The sequence below is a fragment of the Oratosquilla oratoria genome, chromosome 9, assembly GCF_046742065.1.
Source record: "Oratosquilla oratoria isolate Oo_2021 chromosome 9, ASM4674206v1, whole genome shotgun sequence".
NCBI lineage: Eukaryota > Metazoa > Arthropoda > Malacostraca > Stomatopoda > Squillidae > Oratosquilla > Oratosquilla oratoria.
In genome coordinates this window covers 60,158,899-60,175,745 of record NC_134785.1, presented here as the reverse complement: position 1 = coordinate 60,175,745, position 16,847 = coordinate 60,158,899, and the positions used below count along the sequence as shown (strand labels likewise).

The 16,847-nt window shown below is 39.1% G+C and overlaps 1 protein-coding gene across 1 annotated transcript; it reads right to left on the bottom strand.

The window, feature by feature from the left end:
* Positions 1–1,546: 1,546 nt before the first annotated feature.
* LOC143028478 (wee1-like protein kinase 2) lies at positions 1,547–9,123 on the bottom strand. The gene is made up of 5 exons (XM_076190632.1): positions 7,844–9,123; positions 5,537–5,815; positions 5,184–5,408; positions 4,895–5,052; positions 1,547–3,828 (listed from the first exon to the last, which is right to left on the bottom strand). Exons 1-5 carry the CDS (start codon positions 8,428–8,430, stop codon positions 3,176–3,178), a joined length of 1,902 nt encoding a protein of 633 aa, XP_076046747.1. The 5' UTR covers positions 8,431–9,123; the 3' UTR covers positions 1,547–3,175.
* Positions 9,124–16,847: the final 7,724 nt, after the last annotated feature.

The following is a 16,847-nucleotide window of genomic DNA, read 5'->3' as shown; positions in this document are numbered from 1 at the left end:
TCATGTCCACCACTTATAAATTTCTTGTATAACTGTAGGCACTATTCATGTGGATGGGGCTGTAGAAGTATACCTTTCAAGAATGGAGAGCATGTATGGTGGGGCAGATAATGGGTACTAGAATAGGCTGAGGTGGTTTGGGTGTGGAAAGATTGAACAAAGAACAATTAACTAGAAAGCTAAAGTGGAGTAAGCTCGAGGAACAAGGAAGAGGATAAGATAAGGTATGGAGGTATTTGAGTGGATGATGTGGCCCCTCTATACATGGCCGACATATATGGATTGTTTATCCCAAGTTTTCTATTTGGACAGAAAGAAATCCTAAAGGTGGTAGTTTTGAAGATAGCATTTCTCACGCTGCAGGTGATGGCTGGCTGGATGAAAAACATTAACTGGGGTACAACAACTAGGAGGAAGGGAAGGGTGGTAAATGGGGACAAAATAGGTGGGAGTGGAATCATGCATTTCTACTTTGGCTACCTCCCTTGTAAGGGGGAAAAACCCTTAGTATATGTATGTACAACGAAATCTTTTTAAAGAGCACTACAAGTGAAGTGTCCCTGCGATGTGTGCAGTCTTCCTACATTTGCTTCTGTACTGGGCAATAGGCAGGAGCGATAGAATTGTCAGACCAGAATAAACCAAAAGGACCTTAAAAGGACTTTTATTGGAAAGTCCTCATTTACCCCTCACTTCGAGGGTTGTTTGTACTTAAGAATGTAATCATTTGAATATTTACTCATCTATGATTGGATTCTATAAGATGAGGGCACTGTTGACTTCCAATTAAAGTACATGGAACATTAGGAAGAGATGAGGTGCCTGAGAAATATGATAGGGGCTACTAGGCTGGATAGTGAGAAATGAGGTGAAGAGAATAGGGGTGGAAAGGGAGTTGGGAGATAGGGTTGAAGAAACCGTGTTGGGATGGTTTGGACACATGGAAAGAATGAGTGAAGAAAGACTAGTGAAAGAGGCATGGAAGGAGTGATGTTATGATGCATGAGGGGGAGTGGGTGGGGATGAGGGAGTATGAGAAATAAATTGATGCAACCCAAAGGAATTTCTCCCTCTCTTCTTTTCTGTACGTGGGGATGGACAGTGGGGTCGCCGATTTAATGAAGCAGCCTTGTTGCGTCTTGCAGCACTGCTTCTGACCCAGTGGACAAGATGCAGGGATGACCCATCATACAAGAAGTGCTAAGATGAGGGAGGGAAGAGGATAGAGGGGCGTGGGATTTGTAGGGGATGGAATAAATGGAAGTGGTTCCTATGACTTTTTTTGGCTACCTCCCTTGTAAGTGGTAAGAAGCCTTAGGTGTATGAACATATACAAATGTAAATACACAAACCCCATGATGTGTTCTCTGGATACAACAGTTATGGCCTCCTGGAACCTTGTGGGTGTTGGTGATGCTGTATCATACTATTATTAAGGGCCAACCTTCAGTTGAAGATTAACTCTTGTACATCATGCTTAAGGTGATCCAGGTCAAATATTCTGACAAACCATAATTCTCTTCTGGGTAATAAATCAAAGCACAACTTTTACTCATTGGATATTTTTTTTTATTATAGATATGTAGCAAAACACATAATATTTATTTATTTGCAATGAATAGGTTTTATCAACCTGTCCTTATTCCAACAGTATGCAGGACACTTTAAAAAACGAAACATTGCTCCGTCAGCTGCTGATCAGGAAATCTTGATATTTCACAAGACTCCCATTTGTAAGTACTCAGGCTGTTTGCCAATATTTAGAGCAATAAGTTCAATTCATCCAAAACTGCTGCCACAATAATTTGCCCTGGTATAGTAACCACAGGCATATGTTGAATTATGAAACTTTAAGCCACACATGGAATAACTAGCCATGTCTAAGTAGCAGGTAGTCAGTACACTTTGATCACAAATGTATTACTTTGACTTGCACTGACCAACAAGTCAAAGTATAAGACATACACTGAAATCCTGGCCCATTCCCAAAACAGCAAACTTGACTTGATTGCCCCCTACACATACATTCTCACACCTAAAATAACTGAATTCATGGCAACTTCACCAGAATCTTCAATTGTTATTTACAACCTACTCTGATATCACACAAATAATTCAGGTCACGAAAAAAAAAAAAAAAACTACATCACACTTATCATTCATATGCAACATCACTCAATGGATGCCACCAGCATCAGTTGAACAGCACTTGCCACCAAACACTACGTAACAGGATTCAAGATTGGCCATTTTACCATTAACAAACTTCCTGGATTCACTAACGCATCACTTATGAGAAACAAGCTAACATCGGTTGACCACAAAACCTAACTGGCAATCCACCTACTCAACATTTAAACCCAACCAGGTAACCAAACATTACGTAATTATAAAATTTATTTATACAAAACAATACAGTACAATCACAGTACTAGGAATGTCTTATGAGAAGACAGCAATATATGGATGCCCAACCTGCTTGTGACCTGCATGCAGTACATCTGACCAACTGTGACCTAGCCTGACCCTTCCCACCAATTATGTCAACATGAATGGTGATTCCTAATTTGTTCAAAAAGCTATATATATAAAAACAGCCACTGCTTCGGGATTAAATATACATGATACCTTATGTACTGTGAGTATAATTGCCAAGTCCCGAAACAAGGTGGAACAAGCATACAATCAAGATTAGGACTAAATAAAAATGAAGTGATAGCATTCCAAGGACAACTACAGTACACCCTATCTATATCACATTTATAAGGCACAGATGATTGTTCAATGATTGTTGGGAGTACAGCACATTGTGGTTCAAATTCAAGATTAAATACTTGTAATGATGATGAGCAGGAGCACAACCAAATTCTATTGTCTGTATGTAATGTGATGATAAGGATATGAAAGACTAATTCAGACAAAGACTAGACTCGCTTTGCATATTTGACTTTCTGGCTCTCTCCCTAATCCATCTAATATGTGATGGACTTCCAACAGTTCTAATATTACATGGGGGAATTTTCAATTGGAATTCAATTAAAATCAAATTTGACTACATGACAAAACAAAAATATAAGATTGACTAATAAAACTTCAAAGTAAATATATTTTGAGAGTAAACTAATTCTCGAAGAAAATTATACCATGCAATCTCTTTTAAATAGGGCACAAAGACTTAGAAATTAGTTGTGCTCAAACTTCTATTAGACTTCCTCCCAACAAGTCTAGAGTTACGCGTCGTAGGCCCTTGCCTAGTGGACGGAACAGAAGATGTACGAGATACAGCGGTCGCCACCCGTCCCTTACCAGATACTGAACTAAGTCCAACAGCATTAGGGATGGCTCCCACTCCAGAAGCCACTGCAGCCAAAGTAGTTGCAACAGCAGGTGTGATGCTTTGTAAGCACTTAGCAGCTTCCTGCAACTGCCGTGACAATATTTCGTTCTTCAACCGTTCAGCATTGAGTTCTCTTCTCAACTGTGCTCTGGACTTATTGACTGGGGGGCTGAGAGTATGGTGGTGAACAATTTGAGCTGCAGTTGGTCTCAACGTGGGTTCTGGATGAACCATTTGTTGTAGAAGCAGGAAGATATCTGAACTGTAACCTGCAGGAACCTGAAGCTCCCCACTGCGAATAGTATGCCACTCTTCTCCATTTAGGGGCAAAGGTTGTCCCCTTGCTGCCTCGTACAGAGTGAGGCCCAAAGCAAAGATATCTGCCTTCTGAAGATTGCTAAAGTCCTCCTGTAGTATTTCCCGAGGTAAATACCTGCAATCCCCTTCTTCGACTTGAGGGTTAGCAATCGATGTCACGTGTCCAAGATCCCCTGCAAGGAAGAAAAGATCACGATAAGCAAAATAAGCTAAAGGCATTAGTGCAACAATGGAATTAAAATTAACCTCACCATCACAAAATGTTTTCTTCATTTAGAAAATTTACAACTGACCAAGCTGCTTCAGAAGTGGCAATGTGTGTGATATTGTGTTTGAGGTGGAATCAGAAATGAATGTGGGTTCGAAGGGGACACAAACTGGGAGGAAGTAATGATGGACACAAGTTTGGGGAATGTGGAATGCAATAAGCAGATTGAATATGGTTTTAACAATGGGAGGATGAGGAATGGGGGGGATAGATATGGAAAGGATGAAGACCAAAAGCATATGTAGGTTCATGTGCATGGAAACCAAAGGAGCTTTTCCATTTATAACTGGGGTGGCTAAGTCACTACACACAGAATCAAGATGAGGGTCTTAAAGGTACACCCTAAACAGATAACAAACCGCCTTTTCTCCAATACAAGGTGGGTAGACGAGTCAACACATACACCTATCCAAAACCCCATTCTCTGTGCAAGCTTAGGAGGAAGAATTGTCCCTAATCTAACCACATTGAAGCCAATTACTGGTATTTCTCAACAACCATTAGCAACGTGTTTCCCACGCTGCACTTTAGTGCCCAGGGCAGTGGGCGAGATGCAGGGATGACCCCTCATCCAGGAGGAGCCAAGATAAGAGGGAGGGAGAGGAATGGATGGGAGTGGATTATGTGGGGATCGAATGGGCGGAAATGGATTTAATGCGTTTGTTTTTTGGCTATCTCCCTCGTAAGTGCAGTAGGGCCTTTGGTATATGTATGTACATGAGCAGGACTGAATTAGGCATCAACAAGTAAGGTTGTGCATTATGTATAAAGCTTATGGCTAAGGGGATAAGGGAGTGATGAGGATACAGAAAAGGGAAGCTAAGTGAGGCCTGCTAATGCATATAGCGGCAACTATTTAAACCCATTTAATCGCACTTGTTAAGTGGCTGAGGAAACCAGGTAATACGGGTAACCAATCAAATGAAATGGCAAAGGAATATTTTAAAACAATAAAAAACAATGTCACATACCTATTTTATAGGTTATTTCTACTTCCACCTCATCTTGTTCCTCTTCAAAGCCATCATCTGCGGATTCTTCTGACTGTAGATTTATCTTTTGTTCTCTTGATATGAAAATATTTCCAGGTTTGACATCCATATGAACAAGTTGTAGGGAGTGAAAATACCTGCAACAAGAAACATTGTCCATTAATAAACCAAATTCCAAACCACTAAATTAAAAGAGGAAATGATACACATACATGTAGTTCAACAATTATGACATTCCACCACCCAACACAATGCAACAAACCCTTACTTGAGTCCTTTCGCCACATGCAGAAGAACTTGTTTCAATTGATGTTCGGAAAATTTCCTGCCAGATCTTCGGTTGTCTTCTATTAAATCTGCCAGGGAGCCACCATTGCAATACTCATTCTGAATTATCATGTGGTTGTTTTCCGCCCATGCCGAGTAATACCGTACTACATGAGGATGTTTCCCTAACACAGCATGTGCATACACTTCGTTCAAAGCTATCCGCCTGAAAGGAAAAAAAAACATCACTCCAATTAACTTTGTATAAATAGCCATAATAGAGGGCTATCACATATCAATATTATTCAACGTGTGAAATATTAAAGCAAAATAGTCAAATCCACATTTACTTACTCATTAATAGATCCCGCGACTGGCTTCAGGCTCTTCTTAATTGCGTACACACATCCATCCAGCCTGTGACGACACTTGTACACCCCTCCAAACTCTCCCTGACCAATCAAGGCAAGTTCTAAAAATTCACGATTGTATCGAAAGACGTTGGCATCATGAAGAGACAGTCGTTTCGTGGGTCGCCCAGCATCGTCATCTGAGTCTTCACAACACTCTTCAGTACCAAAGCTTACGTACTCATCCTCACCCCAGTCTGGGCTGGGTTCAATTATAGTTTCTCTGAAAAATGGAAGAGAAAAGAAATTGTAAGTTTACCCTGTTTGAATGCAAGGATATGAAATCTTCCATATAAAGTAAAGAGGGAAGAATAAAAATTCCTAAACTAAAACTGCAACAGGATTCAAAGTACATGAACAAATTGGCAACCTCTTCCAGAACCTCTATGTCTGAAACCAACACACAAAATCTGTGATCCAAAGACTACAATCTCGACCCTTTCATAAAACGAGTTTGTCTCCATAACAAAATTTTATTTTATATTACCTTAACAAAATACAGAAACAGCACAAGCTAGAAAATCATAAAAATATTTGTTGCAGTAATGTTTAAACCCAAACTGGATGAAACTTCATTAAAGTCCAAAATAAAAGTATACACGCAGGTAATTTTGATATAGTGCTAAACAATATCATCTTGTTTAACACTATATCAAAATTACCTGCGTGGATACTTCCTGGAGCATGCCATGCATCTTGAAGGTGCATGGCATGCTCCAGGAACTGCATGTGGTCATTTATGAAACAAATAACTCAACCTCACTACATATCAAGCATTATTTTTCATAAAATTCACTATGCTATCAGGTTATTAAAATAACCTATGGTCCCGGATTTAGTCTTTTAACCCTGCCATCTATCTGCATAAATCGCCTTCTTTCCTATTCTAAAAGAAATTCATAAAATCCCTTTAGGTTGTTACATGACCCAAATTAAACCAGCAAAAAGACAATTACAGCTTCCATAAAACTAGTATTATCTTGCATGCTTTAGATATGTCTTGTTCTGCCATGAGCGGTCACCTCAACCCACCGCATTGGAATAAAAAAAATTAATCCATTCGAAAATAATACTCATGTTCACTACCATATGTTATCACCTATGAGAAACTCTCACCCCGCCCCTCAGATAACAGCAAACTACACAAAAAAGAATTTACTGAACAGACATATGTATATACACGTGTGCATTCAATATATCGAGCCCCATGGAAAGTAACGCCAACCCAAACAAAACTGATCTAATGAAAACGGATTACAAAAACAAAAATACCACATCCAACATTCCTAATATAAAATTTGCACAAACATGCAATCAAATACAGTTTGTAAGGCAAAATAACGCAGTGACAATACTTGTTCTTTAATTTGCACGGTTATTACATATTAGACGCATCACTGTTTACAGTACAAGCTTCGAATATGGCGGGTTGTACCGGTCAGTTTCAACCTCCCCCATAGCAACAACGCGCCCCCCCCTTCTCCCCGTTACTTTAAACCCCCACCATTCACTTACACACGTCCAAAACATAACCAAACTACTAAACAAAATGAAATTTATCAAATCCCAGTATGAAAATAACCCCCATTAGCCACAAAAAGGTGAAATTTGTGATGAACAATTATAAAAGCTTGCGAGACATGGCAACTTTGACAAGCGGGGAAGACAACCAGAGGAAAGTGGCCGCGGTGGTAGCGACAAGGGAGGAGGGAGACGTGGAGGATGCGAGGTAACATGGGATGTGTGGGGGGGTGGGGGGGAGGCAGTGGGTGAAAGGGAAACTCAAGCGACCTTATTTAAGAGTGTCTAAGAGACGAAATCCCCTTGACCACAAATATAAATCTTCACTGATGCCAAGACTTTTTTTTACATCTAGCATCGAAAGCTATACATGTCCGCATCATTTAACATGGGTATACAAACTAAATATACAATATTATAATCACAACTATGCATATACAAGAATACTTGATATATAGGGTACAAAGCAGGACCCAAGCAAGTAAACCTAACCGAACTTCTGGAAGAGATTGCCTTGTTACTTTAAACCTATTTAAATACAACTTTTGTTCTATACCCACTTCATATGACAATTCAACGAGAAATAAATTCAATATACTCATGCAATGCTTAAATGTGTATAATTTACAATTAATTTGGCAGTGGTGAGTGGGTATCTTTAAAAACAAAATGGGGGGGGGTAGCTTACAACAAGACATCACAAACAAAACAAGCTTGACAGACTACTAACCCATCAACTGCAACGTCCATATCTCTCTTGGATCTTGATCTTTTCCTGGATGATAGTAACATTCCTGTGGGCGTGAAAGGATTAATATTGGCGACCTGCTTCACTCCCCCATCGGGTCTTCTCTCTGTTCTGGAAGCTGATCTCGCTGCAGAATCACCAAACACCTTTCCTTCTCTGCTTTCAGATTGCTTGTGACCTTCTGAATAAAACACACGGGATTTTGTGGCCCCTCGTTGGGCTGAATCGGCAGAAGCCGTTGACGACGCTGAACATTTCTGTATTATAGTCTTCGGCGTGGCTGGCGAGTCGAATAGCCTGAGAGCACGTATTCTCTTGTAGGGAGGCGAGACGACTGGGCCATTTTCTCTAACGTCCAAATGAGAGTTTGAATGAGCACCGTACCTTGGGTTAAACCGTCCCTTTCTTGGACTAAATATTCTACTGTTAATGGAGGGGCTGGAAGGTTGAGTCACTTCATCGGTTGACACATCACAAGATTCCACATCACAACCAGAACTTAAAGTTTGCATGGATAGATTCGCGTCTTCGTCGCAATGATCGAAGTCGAGTTTCATTGCCACATCCATTTTGAATGAAGATAATTAAAAGATCTTCCTAAGACAATTTGCAAACCATGCCGACCGGCACTAACACTTCTCGTTCGTTCAAAGTTCGAGTCAAAACTGTCCTATGTGGTCACCCAAACCAAACTCCAACTCAAAATGGAGGCAGCAAAGCCCAAAGCATTGTGGGAGTTTCGTTTGGACCAATCAGCGCTCACGGACTACACTACGACCAATCGGAAACCAAGAGGTTGAGTGACGTCAGTGTGGTGGATGCGAAAACCGCGCCAAATGCCAGCTGATTGGTGATCACGTGACTTACGCTTGTGCCTTGCGTATACTATTAAAGTATCACTTATATTATTTCAGTATTTCACAAGTTATTTTTCAAGTTCCAATACACTTTGAATTGTTTTTTCTAAGTTTCCTATACTCTAAGCACAATAAAACATCAATTTATTCAATGTACACTGTGACCTTCACGAAATCTGGCGGCGTTTATAATGGCTTCACGTAAGCTTCCCGGGAAATTTGATTAATCTGGCCATTCCTTATCACAGAAAGAAAAGTAGAACGTCAAATAATAGTCACACAGAGCCGATAATATGTTGTGATCATCCAAGGAATTGCCTCTTGGAGTAACGCTGTTACATGGGCAAAATGCACCTATTTTCTTATGGATGTCCGTTACGGTGGATTGCATCACTTACAACTAAGCACGACCCTGCGACTCCTGCCTGACTCAACAGCAACATTTGCCAAGGCGCCAAGTACCATTTTTCTCACTTACTTTGTTCACGCAAAACAATCTAAATCTGAACTCCACCATAATATTTAGGTATTAGAATTACTTTTTCTTCGTCTCTGGTTAATTCACCTTGTTCACAGCATTTTTTATTTATCTATTTAAGTCATCTTGCTCTGATTTATCGGTGGTAGGTAGTCATTTCCGTTTCACTTAATTTCAACGATGGAAAATATTAGTTGCAGATTACCATGGATTTGTGATTAAGAGGACGTGTTAATGTCAAAATCACAGACATATTTTATTCAAGATGAAACGTGCACAAATCCTTAAAGATATATAAAAATTGCATTCAAAGAGGGGCGAAAAGACTCAAAAGTACGCTGACAATTGAAATCATTTACACATTACATTTAATTTTTATTTATTCATTGATCTATTCATTTATTTATTTGATAGATAATTTATCTGTTTTTCTATCTATCTACTTATTGTCAATTTTGGAAAACCAACAAAACCAAAATTTCTCATTTTGAGTTTCTATTTCAGATCTTACAAATTTCGATCTCTAGAAGTTCTGGGTTTTATAGTCTTTTCATTACTTGTGATACTTGGTGTATACTATAATCTGTTAATATATTATTTGTTTACATCCATATTCTACTCAAATTCTAAAGTACGGGTTTTTTACTGAATGGAAAAAGTCGTTTGGTGATATTCTTGACAAAGCTATTTTGACTACAGGCGATAGTGTGTAGTGTCTGACAATCGTTGACGATCATCATTGGGCCATGAACGATCAACGTTGAGCGATAATAATCGCAGCGAGCAAAATGGTCGTTAGCGTCGTACATGTCACCTTTGCCCTCAGTGTTCGGACAACTAGGGCAAATGCCAATCACCGGGGCAAGTTCCTGTCACAGATGTTGGTAGTAGGTGTTGTCAGGGTTTTAATACGTGTTTTCATGACGTCACCAGATGTAGGACATTTGTGGCAGGATTTTGACAAATGTTGGCAGAAGGTGTTGTCAGGATTTTATCGGATGTTGGCAGTAAGTGGTGTCAGGATTCTAACGGGTGATGGCAGTAGGTGCTTTCAGGATTCTATAAGGTGTTGGCAGTAGGTGTTGTCAGGATTCTATCAAGTGTTGGCAGGATTCTATCAGGTGTTGTCAGGCCTCTAACGGGTGTTGGCAGTAGGTGCTACTGAGATTCTATTATATGTTGACAGAAGGTGTTGTCAGGATTTCATCGGATGTTGGCAGTGGTCTGGCAATGGAAGGGACTATGCCAACAATTCCCTCGCATTATAATGCGAAACGGCGTTGTTATTGTTGTTGTGTGTGTGCTAATTCCCAGTAAATGTCGAACTGTCTGAGCGGCTGACTGGCTGGAGGGCAGGTGTCAGGACAACAATCAGGGCAGTGGGAAGGTGGCAGACGAGGCGGTTGGCTCATTGAGCCCTGTCAGCCGGAAGGACGTCAGATGGAGTCATCTCCCTCAAGGGAATGAGCCGATATATATATATATATATATATATATATATATATATATATATACACACACACTTGCGGGGAGCCGTCGCTAATTGTGTAACTGCCAGCAGCGATCGTTAACTGATTTGTTACGGTGTGCGGTCAACAGCCTTCTTGACAGAGTACCTTTTTTTCGTCATTACTGTTATTATTACTGTTATTATCATTGTGGTTGTTATTGATATTACTATCAATGTCATTATTATCATCATTATTATTGTTGATATAATTATTATTATTATTATTATTATTATTATTATTATTATTATTATCATTATTATTTAATAAGTTATTTTCTTATGATAAAATTTGCGTGGCTTTTACTTTCATTTGATAGTTCTAGGTTTATATTTGTTTTTCATCTCTTAATGTATGGATATATTTATCTATCCATTTATCCAATAAGATTGTCTGAAACACTATTTTGAAATGAATTACCAAAATCAAAATGTCGCTCATAGGATATTTAGCAGCGACACTCAATTCAATTCAATTCAATAAGTTTATTGTTGATGTACAACAAAGGAGAGAGTTGGGTCTTGCCAACTAACCCCTATACATTTTATATTTAATTTGTTTGTTACAGTTTTATCAAAAATAAATGTTTATATTTTAATATCACAGTTGTATTTAACATTTGAAAGCAAACATTGGATGTTTTTTAACAATTTTAGTTAAGATATCATTATTTATGTAATAGCATATGAGCTCATTGAGGTTCCATTGTCCCTGTGGTCTAAATTCATCGATTTTTGGGCAATACTGTACATAATGTTGTAGTGAATGTCCTCCCGGCCTTGCACATAAAGTGCAGGGCTCAGGTTCAGCTTCCCTGTACACCTCCCAGTAATATTTATATCCAAGTCTGAGTCTCATAGTGACTAAATCCATTTGGGAACTATGTCTACCATATGGATATTCCTCTGTATTGTTAAATACTGCCTTATAATGTCTGCAGCGACACTCAATTGTCCCCGAGGAGAGAACCGTTGGTGAATTCTCTTCGAGTTGAAGACGCAATAGAGGCGGTTCTAAGAACGAGAGATAAGCCTAGATTAAAGAACAGGTATTAAGATTTGATGCTTGTTTAAAAAAATACTAAAACGTAGACGTATGTGTGCGCGTATGTATGTATGTATGTGTGTGTGTGTGTGTGTGTGTGTGTATGTGTGGGACTGGGTTCTGTGTATCCAACGGACAAATTCGCCTTCTTAAGTGTTGGCCTTTTATCCACTGTTATGATTGGGCTTACGGTGGACGTGTGTATGTGGGTATGTGGGTCCTGGGTGTTGTGTTTCGTAGCCAGTAACCAGCAATTCCATCCCTCGGTATGTTCTTATTTATGTATGCAATATATATATATATATATATATATATATATATATATATATATATATATATATATATATATATATATATATATATATATATATATATAATCGTGAAGATTTGGAGTCTGGGATCCATGATGGTGAAAAGAGGAAAGCCCCAAACTCGATTTGAAGGGTTTATCAAGCCCGACCCCTCGATTCTCGTCCGAAGTGCAGCTGGGAGAGGACCTTGGTGAATTCCTCGCTCCGTTAATCGTAACGAAATGTGTACCGTTAATTGACTTAAATACAGAGAAATAGAGCAAAAATGAGAGAAAAACAATAGCATACAATAAAAGTGAAGCAAAAACGGTAACATGAGAAACACAACCACCAAAGTGGCGGATCAAGTGTCCCATATGTAGGGATAAATGATCACGCATACAAATAGGTAACTATCATGTGAACCCGTATGGAGTAGATTTACACAGAAGAGCAATGTGAGCAGGGGAAACATCGATATTTCAGCTAATTGGACAAGGAGAAAATAACATTGTAATTGAAACAGGAAAATGGCTGTTGAAGCTAAGTAAAACAGGAAACGAAATGGTAACTGGGACCTGGGCAAAAACACAACAGAAATGAAATAAAACACGCTGATGAAATAAAACACAGTGGCAAATAAACATGAAAACGTGTATTGAACTGAAAAAACGTGATAAGTGATTGATGGGGAACCAAGTGATCACTAGAACAGGCTACCAAGTGCATCGAGAAACTACTTAAAAATAAGAGAAAGAGAGAACAGAAAAGAAAGAGAGAGAGAGAGAGAGAGAGAATGGTGGGGGGGGGGGGAGGTTTAGGAAAAAATGAAGAAAAGAAACGCCCAATGCAAATTTTCCAGAAATGGGCACAATTGGACAAAAACACGAGTGAACCAACACAAGTACATAGTCCACGCACAACACAGTTTCAATTCCATACTAAAGTGAAATATATGAAAGACCACACACAGCAGGCCGGAGTACTTTACCGTACAGGCTGCTCTGACTGTGACAGAGTACATGGGGAAATGCAGAAGAAACTAGAGACAATGATAGTAGAACACCAACGAGATGTGAGACGAGAGGACCCGAGATATTCCCTATACAAGCACGCATCAGATCACCAACACGCCATCAACTGGGACAACAACAAAAAGAAAAGACTATTTTTTAGAAACATGGGAAGCCAAGGACAACTGCATTAACAGGAGCATTGAACTCAATCCACTCTATCTAGGGCCTAGGAGCACTACTGTATAATGCACCATAACAGTGACTTGATATTGGATTAACGATATCTGGCATTTTGTATCTATATACTTTTCCAACAATGTGTTATATTTTTCCTACCTCCCCAATTTTTTCTATTTTGTTTGTTTCTCCTTTTCTTTTTCGTACTCTCTTTCTCCTTTTTTTCAAGTAGTTTCCTGATGCACTTGACATCCTATTCTCAGTGATCACTTGATTCCCCATCAGACTGTTTTTCCAGTTCAACACACGTTTTTATGTTTATTTCTCACTATGTTTTATTTCATCAACATGTATTGTTTTATTTCTGTTGTTTTTTTGCCCAGGTCCCAGTTACCATTTCGTTTCCTGTTTTAAGTAGCTTCGTGTGACAGTTGGTCACAAGGTTGACTCGCCCAGTTCCTTCCCAGCCAGCGGCCAATTTCCTTTTCTAGTTACAACATAATTTTTTCCTTGTCCAATTAATTGAAATATCGACGTTTGCCCTGCATACATTGCTCTTCTGTGTAAATCTACTCCATATGGGTTCACATGAGAGTAACCTATTTGCATGCATAATCATTTATCCCTTCACATGGGACACCTGGTCCGCCACCTTGGTGGTTGTGTTTCTCATGTTACCGTTTTTTGCTTCACTTTTATTGTCTGCTATTTTTTCTCACTCTTGGTGTATTTTAGTACATTAATGGTACACATTTCGTCATGATTAATGGAGCGAGGGTTTCACCAAGGTTCTCTCTCAGTTGCATTTGGGACCAAATAAAAACGGGATCACCATTATACACCCTGAAGATTATTCCTGGATGGGAATCGAAATGTCGGGCTTGATATATCCTTCAAATAGAGTCTAGTGTTTTACTTTCTGCACTTCATATATGTATATATATATATATATATATATATATATATATATATATATATTTGTGTGTGTGTGTGTGTGTGCAAGCAATCACATCACCGTGATACTAAAATGCAATAATGATAATAATGATAATAATAATAATAATAATAATAATCACAGGAGAAGAGAAACTTGTAGACAGTAAGTACTTTCGTATATTACATTTAGTCTGAAGATGTAATATACGAAAATACTGTCTGCAAGATTCCCTTCTGTGAGTATTTTGGATATATATATATATATATATATATATATATATATATATATATATATATATATATATATATATATACATATATATATAGAGAGAGAGAGAGAGAGAGGAGAGATACAACTGGTTCAAGTAAGCCGTGGGGGTTTGTATTGGTAGTCTGCGCAGTTGATTGACAGTGCCCCTGCCTGCTCTCATACCCTGAGCAGTTGCCCGCCCTCTCTTCGTCACCACCACCGCTGCTGTCAGCGGATGTATCACCATCATGAACAATATTTTCTTTGTTACCATCACTTTTTTCTCGTAACCATCATCATCATCACCACAATCGTCAGTATCATCATCCAGGGGGCAGAAAGTAGTAGTACAGTGGCAGATTTCACCTCCCCCCCCATCATTTAATAAAATACTCCAGAGAATAATTGGAAGTATATCCAGCACATTATTGAGGGTAAATATTTACAAATGTAAAATTGAATATCACTTTTGCCCAGTGTTTTGAAAGAATCTAGTGAGAACATATACTTCAATATATATCTAAAATCATCGTATACGTGCTACAGAGTACATCTCTTTAAAAGCGTCATCTATATTTACAAAATTCAGGTTATCCCCCCACTCCCAAAGCGTCATCAACATTCATCACAGGTACTGCCCTGTTTATCATCAACACAGACATCACCTTCTTCATCATTATAACCATAGGCACCACCCTCCCCAGTTTCCACCATCATTATTATCTCCCTGTGATTCTATGGTTAGTTCGCAATGGTGGTCAAGTCGACTCACTGAGCTTGGGCAGAGGTTGGGGCCACTGCGAGTCCGGGCCGACGCGTCGCCTGGGCGGGGAAGGAGAGGTCAGAGGTAGAGCAGTTCTCGTGGTAACGGAAATTATATGACCGGTAACCAAGAAAATATTTGTTTTACTCTACATTATCTATCATGTGTCTTTCGACTTTCGTTTATCTTGTCGACTTTTTTTTGCAGTATTTGTTCATGCATTCGATTATGGGTATGTATTAATTCATTTTTAGTAACTGTCTCCACTGTAAAATAACAGATACAGTCTATGCAATTGAATGCCACCCGCTTGCGAGACAGTTTGTAATTATTGCAGAGTACTGTAATACCACATTCAACTAGTAGCCTCCCGCACATTACATTTCTATTAAACATGGTGGTGCCCATGTATCTCGTACTACAAAAACAAATATCATACAATATCAAAGATAATGAAACACATCGCCATAACCCAGGCCACGTGTGCCTGCATGCTGGGATCCCCGGATGCGTAGTTTGTATTTCCGCGCCTTTCTCTGGTCAGCTTTCGCGCCAACGGGCAAGTCAAGGTCACTGAGGTCTGAGTCGTCGAACATTGAGCCAGCCTCTCCTCCTCCACCCTACTACACATGTGCAACAGGCATCCAAGAGTTGTAAGCACTTACTTTGGTTTTATCTATCTTCGCAACAATGATATACACAAGGTACGATATCTTCGTATTACTCGGGAGGTTGATATGTTACAGACATCAGCGCATTGAAAGGATGTTCCATTTGCTAAATAAAATTCTCAAACATTAGTTATACTTGAACATGTAAAGTATGCCATTGTAGCGAAAGAGCGTAATTTGTGTAGATTCGTCTTCTATCGATGAAATGGTCTGGTCTTAGCCTGAGTAAATTAAATAATGATACTACAAGATTGCTTAGGAAAAGTAATATTGTGGTACCAAGAAATAAATTGTGTCACTGGGTCGTGGTGATGAGGCAATTCTAACGGGGTTGCCGTCCAAAGAATGTACAAGATAATGTTTCAATAGATATTCATAATCGGATGGAATGTTTACGTGATTGGTTAAAATTAACAACTCATACGGCATTAGCAGATGCATCAGGAGTTAATACATTATATAATCACCTTTTTTAGTTTGATGACTATAAGAATTTACCCACTCAAATTTTTACCACTTCATGTGATCTAGAAAACATTCCATATCTGAGGTGAAGTTGGTGGACAGGAGCCATTTTGTGCTAGTAAATAAAAATTACTTGTGGCCACATGACTACAACGCAGCCTGCAAGCGCGTCGTTCCGTTCAAAAGTGGCGGGAAACGCTGCAACGTTGGCGGGAAAACGTCAGGAGGCCCCGATATTACGTAACTTCTGAGCCTAAACTGTGCTTGTTTCGCTTGTTTGCCAGTTTATGTGAGCGCTGTTGCAAATAGATAAGTACAATGGCACGGAACTTATATAGATGACACTAAAGTTGGTGATGAGGAAAGTTGTCGCGAAATTGTTGTTTGAAACCTGTTTAGGAAAAAATCTAAAAACGCAATATCACAAGTCGCTAGCGGCGGGAAACCCGACTATCTGGGTGCGGGAATGGGCTTGGATATGCGATTGCGCTATGTTTTGTGGGAGATAAGGACAATTGAAATAATGAAAAT